Source organism: Rosa chinensis, chromosome 4 (assembly GCF_002994745.2).
Source record: "Rosa chinensis cultivar Old Blush chromosome 4, RchiOBHm-V2, whole genome shotgun sequence".
Lineage (NCBI taxonomy): Eukaryota > Viridiplantae > Streptophyta > Magnoliopsida > Rosales > Rosaceae > Rosa > Rosa chinensis.
In genome coordinates, this window is record NC_037091.1 from 8,163,153 (window position 1) to 8,176,576 (window position 13,424).

Consider the following 13,424-nt stretch of genomic DNA (forward strand, 5'->3'; position numbering starts at 1 on the left):
ACCAGAAGGGAAGGAAATAGCAGTAAAAAGACTTTCTACTAGCTCAGGACAAGGTGTCGAAGAGTTCAAGAATGAGATGTTGTTGATCTCTAATCTTCAACACAAAAACCTGGTTAGGATGATGGGCTGCTGTGTAAAAGAGGATGAGAAGTTACTGATTTACGAGTTTATGGCAAACAAAAGCTTGGATACTTTTCTGTATGGTTAGTTTCACTAGTGTTTTATTTTAGCTGCAGTACGTTACTCATCTTTACCTATATTCCTTTTAATATAAATATACATGAAAAGTTCTAGCATATAGTTATGAAGAATTCACATGAACTAAATTTACCAAGTCACAAATTATCATAGAGTTTGATTGAGGAAGACATTAAGCCCTGCAAGTTTAATGCTCACCACTATCAAATATTTTGTTTGTATGTTCAGTTCAAATCTGTATTTTGTATTCACCACATTTCGTACAAATATCTCTATTTTTTAATAATAAAAAGTGTAGAAATCTAATTATATTTAAGGTTAGAAGTCTAGTGATCATCAATGTTTCTTTGTTACGGGCATAGGAAATATGAATAGCATTACCAGTCTAACTGGGTCCATTGAATATTTGATTAGATTCAATGAAGAGAGCAGTGCTTAATTGGGCTACACGCTTTAATATTATTCACGGTGTTGCTAGAGGGCTTCTTTATCTTCATCATGATTCCTACGTGAAGGTGATACATAGAGATTTAAAAGTCAGTAACATTCTCTTGGATGAGAAAATGAATCCAAAAATCTCAGATTTTGGATTTGGACGTTCTATCGCGGTTCATGTTCGACATGATCTTTATTGGAAGCCCTTAAAGAGTTAGGGGAAACCGCTGAACACTTGAAATCCAAGTTGAGATGAAGAATTTTGGGAGAACACGATTATGTCTCGATTTGGAACTTGAGCATTGTGTTGATAGATGCTTAGGCATTTTGACAAGGTCAAACCTTCAAGCACCCACATGATCGTCCGTAGTCTTGATCCTGAAAATGATCCTCTTCGTCTGAAGGATGATGAGGAAGATGTGCTAGGGGCAAAAGTGCCTTACTTGAGTATAATAGGCGCATTATTGTACTTAGCTCAATGCACAAGACCGGACATCTCATTTGCAGTAAACTTGTTAGCTAAGGTATAGCTCTGCTCCAACGCGATGCCATTAACTTGGTGTAAAAGATATCTTTCGGTACTTGAGATGTACGATTGATATGTGTTTGTTCTATCCCTACAGAGAGACGATGGATTCAGACCCATCACACACTAGGAACGCCACTAACAATGGCCTGCGTCCTCTATCCCCATCCCAAAACGACATGTGTTTTGGAAGGTTTTGCTGATGTTGGGTATCTCTCTGACCCACACAAAAGTCTTCTCAAACTGCTTAAGTGTTCACCATGGGTAAATACCGTGATATCTTGGAGGTCTACAGAATAGACCATAGTCGCTATATCTTCGAACAATATTGCTCTTCATAAAGAGATTCGTGAATGTATATGGATTGAATTCATAATTACGCATGTTTGAACAATTATGGTTTGAAGTCTACCACAGATGAGCCTACGAGCATTTAGGATAATGCAGCTTATCTTCAATAAGTGAAGCAAGGCTATATCAAAAGTGACAACACCAAGGATAATCAGCAACAACAGACTCTCTTCAAGATCAAAGTGAACTAGATCCAATTTGAGGACAGTGTCATAGGCTTGCTCACTAAGTTATTGCCTAAATTCCACTTTCGAGAAACATGTTGGTAGCATCATTTGCAGAAGTTATCTGAGCTCCCATGACCGTAGTCATCAGGGGAAGTACGTATATGGTCTCGAAACGTGAAGGGTGTGTTGTGCTTTTTTTCCCCTTCGACCGAGGTTATTTTTGTCCCACAGAGTTTTTGTTACTCGGCAAAGTTTTTAATGAGGCAACGAGAGGAGCATCACATTTGGGTTACACAAGGGGGAGTGTTTAAGTAAATCCAAATTGTGTCTGCCCCAAACTCTAGGTTACTTGACCTAGTGGTAATAGGGTTTTAATTAGAGATAATCTCGGAGAATATCTTAGAGATATTCATTCATTGTATGATACCTTTCCTTGTACGATTTAGATTCTATGCATTGTAATCCTCTATATAAAGAAGCCCCTATTATCAATGAGAACACACAGCAATCCTCTCTCAAATATCGTTTCCCTAAAACAGTCTTAATGTAGTTAAATAATAGTATATTTCATGGTTTTTTAGTTTAAGGATATTTTAGGTAATTAAGGTTGTGTATTTAGTAAAATATTAGAATGAGAAATTAAATGGTACGTATATTGAGTAAGGAGTGTGTATTAAGTAATTAGGGGTGTGTATTTAAAACTTCTCTTTTGGCGGTTAAAAGATTTTTATTAAATTGCAAACATAAACTTACAAAAACAATACCCAAATATGGGCCAAAATTACATAAGCAAAGGAAGTAAATAACAAAACCCAGCAACAAGTCATTGGGCTTGTAACCAGCCTACTTACAAAACCCAACAGAATGGGAGACTGATTGTGTCGTTGCCGCCAACAATCGAGTCACCGCGTGACACAACAACGTCACGAGAGTTGCAACCAAAGATTGAGAAGCCGGCCAAATCTTTCCAGAATATGAATACCAAACCAGATCCCAACACAAGAACTTTGCAATCCAAATCCCAAAATCATATAAAACATCAACAAAACCCATCAGCAAATCGAATTTTGAATTTCGATAATTTCCTTTATTATCTTAATAAGTAGTAGGAAATCTCCATGGTAGAAACCTTTTATTAAAGAAACTTAAGAAAGACTACAAACTTCAATTAATCCAAGGTTTAATTTCCATACTTAATTACTTCCACATGCATGGACCCAATATTTTATTAGTATAGCACATACACACAGGAGTAATTTTTTATTTTATTTATTTTTGTTTAAATAAAAAAAGAATTTTGCGCTTATAGATATTCTTGGCTACTAGGGTGAACATCAAAATCTTTGACGAGATCCAGTATGAGCTGGAGCTTGGTATGTGGCTCCGGAACTTTGTCATGCAGCTTCTCATATTCCAGAGTCCAGTGAACACGGGTTCCCTCTTCTTCTCCTTTTCCTTTTGTGGTGGCTTCACAACTTCTCTTGAAGCTCTTGTAATACTGCAGCAAGTATCCATCGATAACTCTATAAGTTACCGAATTTCTTTCGATGTCTACGGCTTCAAGCAACTCCTTGCCAGCTCTAGCATTCCCATCTGCAAATTTCGATCATAAGGTTAATAATTAGTTATAAACAATGCTAGGGTTCTATTTATTTAATTTATGCAATTGATTTATGACAAAATTGAACAATATTAACTTGGATATATCAAATCAAAACCTTAATTACTTAGAACATAATTCCAGGAGATGACTTCCCCAGTCACCTTCAAGCAATTCACAACTCACAACTTTATCAGGACTGGTATTCGATAACATGTGTGTTTTCGGCGTTATGAATTCAAAGAATCTTTCAGCAGGAGCCTTGATTTCAATATCCACCTCCTGCTTACCGAACCTAGATGACGACATTGGTCCCCCTAAAACTTGTTAGCTGGAATAATATTTGGCCAGACAGGAGGAGCAGCAAGCCAGCAACTGCACTATACTGGTGTTTTTGAAGAAAACTTGCTAGCTTTGTCCTGGCATTTAAAGAAAAAGTTATAGATAGTCTCCAAGAGAGAGGTAAGCTTTGTCCTTGCATTTAAAGAAAAACTTGCTGCCTTCGGCTTTAATAGTACGAGCTGGGTTGGCGAATGTCTGCTTCAGTGGAGATAAGCTCAAGGTTAGTGACCGGCCGGCCATAATTAGGTGGCACATTGAGAGTTAGAGACGTAGAGTACACAGTTTGAAGTTGAGGTCTTAGTTGATGAGACACGTACATGACCTGTCTCACATCATCACGATAGACCAATATGATGTAAAGGGGATCGATGCAAATTTTTTCTCATTTACATGCGTTTCAATATGATTTAATTATGAGTCTCTTTTTATATTTCATCTCTATAAATAATTAAATCAAATCGAAAATCATTTACTCATGCAAAGTTGACATCTAACTAAAGCAAAGTTGACATCTAACAAAACATGCTTCCACTTGTAAACCTAAGCCAATTCAATGTCTTTTATTATTGATCATAGGCTGCAGTCACACCAGATCACTCTTCATGAAGGCGAGGAAAACGTGAATCACAGCTCTAGCCATTCTGTTATAGCCCTCTCTAGAAAATCATAGTATTTTTGTTATAGCTTCTAGAGTTTTGTAAAAGATTCTTCTCCCAGTTTTCAGGAATTAAGTTGAGATTCTTTGAGTATAAATACGATCAGTTGTAACAGATTTGAGCAATGAAATGAAAATATCTCTTTGAGCTTTCTCTCTCTGGTTTTCTTCATTTATTACCACCATGACTTCATCAACAATGGAGCTAGGAATATTCATACTAGAGCAAAAGGCTCCAATCACTTGACCACGAAAATCATGAAAAACTTGGATGCTAATTCAAGAAAACCAAAATATAGAAATTGATGATCTGCAAATTAACGAAGTTTTAATAAGTAAATTTCTTCTATATGGGCTGACACCACTAATTTCATATATAAGAATGCAGAAACATAACCAGTTGAAGAAGATTTGGTTTGTCCAAAAAATTTCTCATGTGAGAGAAATGAATCCAACTCCTTATGAGTTCATGCACACTAGGATCTGATTATAATTTTCATGGTAGTATAGCCAATAAATTTTGAATTTTGAATTTTTTGAAAGACCAGAACTTAATTGAAGGACTGGATTCAAAGAATTGGACTAAAGTGTGCGAGTCTTTGAACAATGCTAGGCATTTTGCTCTGTTTCACTCTGCTCTTTTGGTGCCTACTGTGTAATCGTTTCTTTCTTTGGCTCCTATTCTATTTTCTATTTGACATTGACAGTTTTGTGGATATGTTTATGCTGATTATATGTAGGGAGAAAGTAATGGCGGTACTGGTTAAGTAGCCACTCTCATTTTTCATCAATTTAATTGCTGATACGCATATGTTTTTGACTTTTTGCCAATTTGGATTCTGGAGCCTGGAATCTCATCTCGCTTGGGTATTTGGGGCTTTAATTTGGGATCGGGTATCTAGGGTTTTCTTCTTTAGTGGTTTGCAAATTTGGTTATTGGGTTATTCTGCACAGAGATTTTATGTGGATTACAGAAAGGTTGGAACTGGGTTTCTTTGTTTGTATTCATTCCTGTATTGTTCTTTGTTTCCCCTAAATGCATGCAATGAAAAGGAAATCGTAAATAGGCACTCTATGGCCCTTGAAAATAAAGAGATGCATAAAATGAAATTAACTTCAAACATTTAAATGTTAATCTTTACAGTCATTTTCATTGCTAAGATTTCCATATTTTGGTCTTCGCATTGCAGAAAGACTGTCCTTATGGACTAAGCAAGTATAATACATTAGATAAAATACAGTACTTGCTTATTATGTGTACATTGAAAACTGAAACACAGTACCTTTCAAAGGCATACTAGCCTAGCTGGCTCCTTCCCGCGCGGTTGAAATTGAATCAGTATTCTGTGTTGCACGTAACAACACCCAGCAATGTCTAAACAATTGTTACAACATTATCTAGATATGTTGGGGAGAAAGTTGGTTATTATATAATTTTTTTGTCTGTAAATGGCATTGCCTGGCCTTTTTAAATGTTCACTGTTATACATATTTAATGTCATATATATTGTTATATATAACTTGATGATCTAATCCCCTTTTGCTCTGCCAAACCATGATTAATATGTGTTATTACTCGCTAATATTTTTCTCCCTATCGTTTTGACTTATACTTTTCTGGTTTGATTTTGTGTAAGATTTTAAAAGTTTTCAGTATTTTACTTTTCAGGAAATTTTGATTTTGAAGCATAAGATTTAATCTTATTGAAGCGGTTTTATGCCATATATGTTTAAAGGACGACCAGGTGCTGTTATAGTATACATGACTGAGTGAGAGGATATCAGCTGTTGGAGGAATCAACTTAAATCCCATCCTCTTTTAGGTGATCCCTAACAGGGTTTTGCTTATAATCTATCATGGGTCAATGGCCACGTCTGAATAAGTTAGTTTATCTCAATATCTGCCTTTACATCAATATTAACTCAACCTTTATATCATGAGTATACCTTTAAAAAACCTGGAAAAAAAAAAACCCTAGTGAGACTTTCTCTCAACCCTAGCTAGTCTACGGCCTCCTTGCCTCCACCGTCAACGTTTCTACCCTTCTCTCCCACTTTTCTCACTCCATGGCTTCCATTGATGCAGTCACAGCAAGCTTTGCTGCCTCCCTTGCTCTTGCTGAGGGCGGTAGCGCCCCTAATATGGGGAAAATTGGTGGTGGTCCTGTGCGTAGGTCATCCCAATCTTTTCTTCTTGGCAAACCATTAACTCGAAAGCAGGTTGATCCGAAGGCTTTCAAATCTCACTTCCACCAAACTTGAATGGTGGACAAGGAATTCAGGATCCAGGAGAGGGTGGGGGATATGTTCCTCTTCTCTTTCGAATATGTTCGAGATCATAACAAAGTATTACGGGGAGGCGTCTGGTGTTATGATCGGGCCTCCGTGTGTTTTGCAGAGTATGATGGAGTCAAACCATTGCATGAAGTCCAATTCAAGCATCTCTGAGTTTGGGCTAGGGTTTCTGGAATACCACCTCTTTATGAAGAGTCTGAGAATCTCACACTGATTGGGAACCTCCTTGGGGGTTTTTTGGATTATGATAAGAAGGAGTTTAAGAAAGGATTGAATAGGATTTTATTCTCCCATGATGTGTCCAAGCCAATCTTGCTTGAACGCAAAGTCTATTTGGATGTTGGTGTCGAACCGATTCTTCAATTTCACTTTGAACATCTGCAAGGGAGATGCTCGCAGTGTGGACTTGTCACTCATGCCGGAATTGCTTGTGCGGAACCGTGTATGGCAAACTCTACTCCTACGGTTTTGCATTTTCCTAGACCATCGGCATCTAGAGGTTCGTTCTCTTTCTTGGCAAAGGACAAGACTGATCTTTTCACTGCCTCTTCTTCCATCCGTTTGAAGAGGAAACCCATTATTCATCGATTGGAGCGGCCAATTTCCCCTACTTCTCCTTCGGTCCTTGCAGGGGATGTTACTGAGACTGATGCTCCTTTGGAGCACGAGTTGGAGAAGGATCAGAGTCCCACGGTCGAACCTCCCATAGAGACTGTTGATTTGGATGGTTCTGCAGGTATGCAGTTGGTTCAAGAAGCTGGTTTGTCTTCTAAGAAACGAAATCGAAACAGTGTGGGTAACCCTTCCCCCAAGAAATTCAAAACTATATTGGGTGAAAAAGTTCCAACCCTACAGGCTGATGCATTGGGATTGATTGAAGATGACAGTGATGTTGTTTTGCTAACTTTGAAGAAGAAGACTGGTAGGCCTCTTGGCAGCAAGAATAAGACTCAGCGCACTAGTAAGAAGACTAAGGGTAGTCTTCTGAAGCTCACCTATCCTCCACCTACTGGATCTGCTTCTAGCCCTAGAGAGAAGGGCAAAGGAAAACTTTAATTTCATGGTTTTCCTTTTTGCCTAATGCTAGAAGTGGGGTCTTCTACTACTTTCATCTTTGTTTTCTAGTTGTACACCAATTGAGGTCTCTAGGCGACTAGATTACTGCTTCTTGAGAGGTTGGTAGAGAGGGTTTTGTTTCTTGTTTTTAGGCTCAATAAGTGAGTGAATGTGTTTCTAATGAGGGTACCTGTCTTTTGTTAGTTTGCTCATATCATTTATGATTTTGGTATGAGACAACATCTGATGTACGTGCCTTCTAGCCAAGGATATATTAATGAAAGTAACTATTTCCTCAAAAAAAAAACTCAACCTTTATATCATGGTACTCTTACACAGTCACACACACATTTTTTGTTCCTTATTCCAGATACCTCCATTTTTAGTTCAAAAGGTATTCACACAGATTTTCTTCTTCATCATTGTTCAGTAGGTATCAAGTCTATGCTCATACTTGAGGTTGCCTTGATTGGTATACTGTTTAATACAAATACAATTTTTTTTATTATCCTTCATATATTTATATTTCTAAGTAGCCTTCTTTACAACGAGAGTGCTGTTCATTTAGTAATGGGGAATATGTAAAAGCTAGTTTGGCTGAGTTGGAGCATTGTTGCTATAAAGCAATAGATGAAGTACCTTGAAATTATTTCTACCTTTGCCTTATTGTATTATAAACTCTTACTGAATAAACGAAAATGCAGTATGTAGGTTCAGCTTGGGATGAACTCAAGCATATTAAGCAAGTCATTGGATTCTGGTGAATAGCATCAGTTAATCATGTATTTTTTTGATAATAATCAATACGATCCTTATAAGGTTCCTCCTCCGAATGAAATTGAATGGGAACCAGAGAGACCATGTCTTCATTCATAAGATCCCAAGTAGGGGTCGCTTTCGTAAATGGATAACGTACCAACATTGAAAACCGTCTTTACAGTGGATGGTTTGGTGTTTTGATGATCCACTTTATTGACCGCAACTTTTAAATCTTATGTTATACCATTTCTCTCTACTTCCAGTAACAAGGTGAAAGCAATAAATATTAAAATTGTCCTGAAATTTTACATTTTCTTTTCAGGTTACATCAAAAACCCAAAAAGACACTTGATGAAATAAGCCATGAAGTATGCCCAATAAGTAATGTGTAAGCAAGGAAGAAGTAAATACATTGCAAATTTTTGCGGGTAATTGTCTATGTAAATACTTTGGTATGCAACATGTTGCTTCCTGAGAATAGAAAATTGTATGTCACGCGGGCTAGTTTTTTATGGGTAAAATATTGTTTACTTCCTGAACTTTTACTTAAAAAACATTTCAATCCCTGTCTTTCTAATTTTACACGTTTACTCCCTGTACTCTCAATTTCAGACCAATAGGTCCATTCCGTTACTCTCCATCCAAAAAATTCTGTTAAATAGCTAGCATGACAATCTTTTCGAGATAAAATGTCTATTCTACCCTCAATTTTTCTTAATTAATTAATTAATATTTTTGAAAATTTTTTCTCTTTGTTTTTTGTTTTTTGTTTTTTTTTTTTTTTGTCTATCTCTCCTTCTATTCGATTCCAATTTCACCTTCCTCAATTGAATTGCATTGCCAGAAGAATCACTTCCCTTAATTGACTCTTATTTTACCTTCCTCAGCTGACCCAAATTCTTCTCAATTCCTTCATCCTTACCCAAATCACCACCACTTTTCTGCAATTCAATCCTTGGTTTCCTACTTCCAATTGGGCTTCTCTCTGCTTTATCAGAAGCAACACCATTTTGCTTCTCTCATCTTCATCACAAGAACCCTAAACCAAAACCTCAACCATCTTCTCCAAACCCTCTCTTCCACCACTACCATGCCCCAAAATCAAAATCCAAAATGCGCAAAACCCCAAAACCAGTAATCCAAACATAAACACCATTAATCTAAATCAGAGTTTTTCAGAAACACAGAATCAAAAACCTATTCGATCTTCTTCATTAGACTTGACGTACTTCGATTCTTCTTCCTCGTTCGATGTATGAATGATCCAAGACCACAACGAGGTTGATGATGAAGAGAGGATCCGAGGAATTTGGATTTGCTTGGAATGGAGATCCGATTTGCTATCAACCAAAACGCTCTGTCATCGTCTTCAGAGAGGAGCGAAGGAGATAGGAGGCGTGGGTTTGGTTTCCAGTAGAGAGGTCAGACTTCGCAACCTAGGCATGCCAAGGCCTTAAGAGAAGCGGAGGGTGGCGTCGGTACTCAATTTGGTGAAAGCGGCTGACCTTGAAGCGATCGAATCGGGGGTTGGACCGGACAAAGTTGGAGAATCCGATTGACGAGGTTTTGGGTTCATTGTAATTGTGTGCTGATGATGGGTGTGATGATGTTTGTGAGAGGATATAACAGTTTGATATGGAGACTGATATAATGGGCTTGGAGGGAAGTGAGGAATCCAGAAAGGGGGATTTGAAGGAATTGGGTCTGACTGTAATACCCCGAAAAATCCAAATTAAATTCCATGGATTTTTATAATTGATTTCTCGGTATTAGGAGCGAGTACGAAGCTTGGAGAAGTTGTGGAAGTAGTTCGAACGATTTTATTTTCGAAATCGAACGTTATTTAGGGGAATCTCAAAAAGTGACTTTTTATACGTATGGAATTTGGGAAAACTTCCTTCATGAAAGTTGTAGAGCTCGTCGATACGATCGCGTGCATATATGGAACGCAATATTCGGAGTTCGTATGAATAAGTTATGAATATTTGAAAATTGGGAATTTTCTATAAATGGGGAAATTTTCTGATTTTTTTCATAAGGACGAAAATCTCTCCTTTTTTCTGAACAGTCCCCCCCCCCCCCCGCTCTCTCTCTCTCTCTCTCGCTCGAAACCCTCCCCAGGCCCGCCGACCCTCTGACCCGACCCGGCCGAACACGGCCCCTCCGGCCTCCTCCGGCCACGGACCCGGGCTCCCCTGGGATCGCCGGCCCACGACGAGCCTCCCTCTGGTGTCGCCGTGCCCCGCCGCTGCTCCCAGGCTCGGATTGAAGAAGCTCAGCCGTGCGAAACCCGACCCGGCCGGAAAACCTCGACGCCGGCGATGCACGGGCCGATCCTTCCCATTTTCGTGATCTCCTCCTCCCCCTGATCATCCCCATGATCTGATCGTGTGTCCGAGATTTAATCCAACTTCAAAGCTTGATCTAGGACGATCTCGGCCGAACCAGACTTAGCTCCAGGTACTTGACGGTTTGAGTTGACGAGCGTTTGGAATATCGTTATATTTGACTTTTTAGAAGACGCAGCTGGATTAGAGGTGAGTAAACCTCACATGGTTCATATTACGAACCGAATAAATTTAATTACTTTATTTTTGTCGCAATTGTGTGAAAATATCTCAATTATGTGAAAATATTTGTGGAATAAATATTTGTTTTAACTCATATGGACTTGATCAACTACGGTCCATAGGTAAGTAAAATGATTTTATTATACAAATGAATTTCACGGTTTTTATACTTGAATTATAGTTGGTATTAGTGGTCATTCCTGAGCGGATGATTACGTATATATATATTTACGTAAAATATATATATGTTGATTGGCGTGTGATTGGTATGATGAAATGATTGAGAATTGATTGGATATTATTCAAACTATTAATCTCCCATTTAATTGTTGAATAATGAAATGTTGATCATGTGGTGTGAAAGCTATTTTATATGGCCAATTGTGAATATGTGGAAATTATTTTAAGAAGTAAAGATTAGTCTTGAAATAATATGTCTCTTATGTGGGTGTACATATGCATATTTACAATCTAAAATTTATAAAGATTGTATGTTGTGAATTTGATTATGTCTAAAAAGTATAATTGTGAAGCCGGGTGATTACAACAACCCCGTGCTTAAGTGAATTACTGGTAAATGTGCTTCGTGGTTATGCTTCGTGGTTGTGCTTCGTGGTTATGCTTCGTGGTTGTGCTTCGTGGAAGCTGTGGGCTCTAGTCCCTTCAGATAGTGCACTATTATACTCTTAGGAAGGGTGCTTACTTTGAGTATACATGCCTTGGCAGTGGCCTTGGTATGCTGCGGCTTACCCGTGCTTTGGTATTATGGACCCTAGCACGTGGATTTATGATCTGTTACCAGTTAATCCGAAAATTCACTAAAAAGAGAAGTATACTTATGTTATTTTGATCAAATATCTATCTATGATATATTTTGAATATGTGAAGGTGTTAGTGAAATTGATCAAATATCTATCTATGATATATTTTGAATATGTGAAGGTGTTTGTGAAAAGAAAATCAAGCATGCATTACTTTAATGTTATTTCACATATTAATGTTGCAATATTTGTTGGTTGTGATCAAGTATGTGTTGCTCAAATGTTATTTCACATATTAATGCTGCAATATTTGTTGATTGTTTACCTGAGTTATAATAATTGCAATTTAATCAATCAACAGTTCTTTCTTGTTTACTCACGAGCTGTCAAAAGCTTACCGGGTTTTGTGTTGTTGCAATTCCCGGTACACTATTCAAATTGTGTAGCGGGTAATCTCACAGGTCAGGAGAATCAGGGCAGTGATCGTGCGGTTTAGAGTATTAGTATTAGATTTACAGCATTTGTTTTTTTTGTGAGGAGAATTATACTCATTTGAGCTTACAATTTGATTTGGTGAGAGTGTGCTGTAATAAGTAGCTCGAGGATTTGGTTTATGTAATATTAAGAGGTGTAAACTAGTGGTTGTTTCTGAGAGAAAAATTCAGAATGTTATTTGTATTGTTTTTAGTCATGTTTCGGATTTGAATCCTTATTTCAAAATTCGGGGCGTGACACTGAGGGTGGGGGAGAAGGTTTGTCAGAAGAGGAAGTGAGGAAGATTGAGGAGGTGAAGAAGGAGAAGAGTTGGAAGAAGAAGAAGAAGAAGAAACTAAATTAAAAAAACAAAAAATAGTAAGCGAGGGTAGAATAAACATTTTACCGCGAAAAGACTGCCACATCAACTATTTAACGTAGTTTTTGGAAGTAGAGTAACGGAATGGACCTATTGGTCCAAAATTGAGAGTATATGGAGTAAACGTGTGAAACAGAGGCGGCCCTTGGGGTGTGCATGTGGTGCAAGTGCACAAGGCCTCTGATTTTCTAAGGCCTCCTAACTTGGTAATGCCTTTTATGTAAATATATATAAATTAAAAGTGTAAAAGTATATGATGAATCATTGTAGTTATTTGATTTGACCTGATATGTCTTGGGTTTGAGTCCCTTGGGCCTTTCTATTTTTATGTTTTTTCTTTGATCTTCTTCTCTGTTCATTTGTTTTGTCTTTCTTCGTTCCATGTTTCTTCTAGTAAGGTCTCTCTATTTTTATTTATTTTTCCTTTTCTGTTATCTTCATCTCGTTTTTTTATTTGTTTTCCTTTTTCATTTTCCGTCTTTATTTTGTTATGTTTTTATCGCTCCACTCTTTTCTTGTTTTATTTATACTAAATATTCTTTTTATTCTTCAACTGAGATCTTGTTTTATTTATACTAATTAATAAAGCTTCACTTAAATTTTCGCACTAGGCCTCTTAATTTTCAAGACCGGCCCTGGTGTGAAATTAGAAAGACAAGGATTGGAGTATTTATTGGGTAAAAGTTCAGGGAGTAAACTGTATTTAATTTTTATTTTTTTTTTCACTGCAACATTACATGTTGCTTCTTCAGATATTGAGGAATTCTTTGGTTATTGTCCTTGAATTCTTCAAACATTGCGTGTTTCCTCTCTCTGTCATTGATCAATCATACCGAGATAGGGCTGAAGTTTCAAA

At 37.4% G+C, this 13,424-nt stretch overlaps 1 protein-coding gene across 3 annotated transcripts; it reads right to left on the reverse strand.

Moving 5' to 3' along the window:
- Positions 1–2,737: 2,737 nt before the first annotated feature.
- On the reverse strand, positions 2,738–3,745 carry LOC112200516 (MLP-like protein 28). 3 transcript variants are annotated; one of them, XR_002936344.2, is made up of 2 exons: positions 3,405–3,745; positions 2,738–3,270 (listed from the first exon to the last, which is right to left on the reverse strand). XR_002936344.2 is itself a non-coding variant. In XM_024341555.2 (2 exons), exons 1-2 carry the CDS (start codon positions 3,584–3,586, stop codon positions 2,981–2,983), a joined length of 435 nt encoding a protein of 144 aa, XP_024197323.1. In that variant the 5' UTR covers positions 3,587–3,745; the 3' UTR covers positions 2,738–2,980. The 3 variants fall into 3 exon arrangements, 1 of the variants encoding a protein (XP_024197323.1); XR_002936345.2 differs by having other exon boundaries at positions 3,396–3,745; XM_024341555.2 differs by having other exon boundaries at positions 3,442–3,745.
- Positions 3,746–13,424: the final 9,679 nt, after the last annotated feature.

Bases quoted from the DNA above. Each gene is read 5' to 3' on its own strand.
- LOC112200516 (XM_024341555.2), bottom strand. From the start codon at position 3,586: ATGTCGTCATCTAGGTTCGGTAAGCAGGAGGTGGATATTGAAATCAAG. The intron at 3,271-3,441 runs GTGACTGGGGAA...CGAAATTTGCAG, and splicing joins GAGTTGTGAATTGCTTGAAG to ATGGGAATGCTAGAGCTGGC.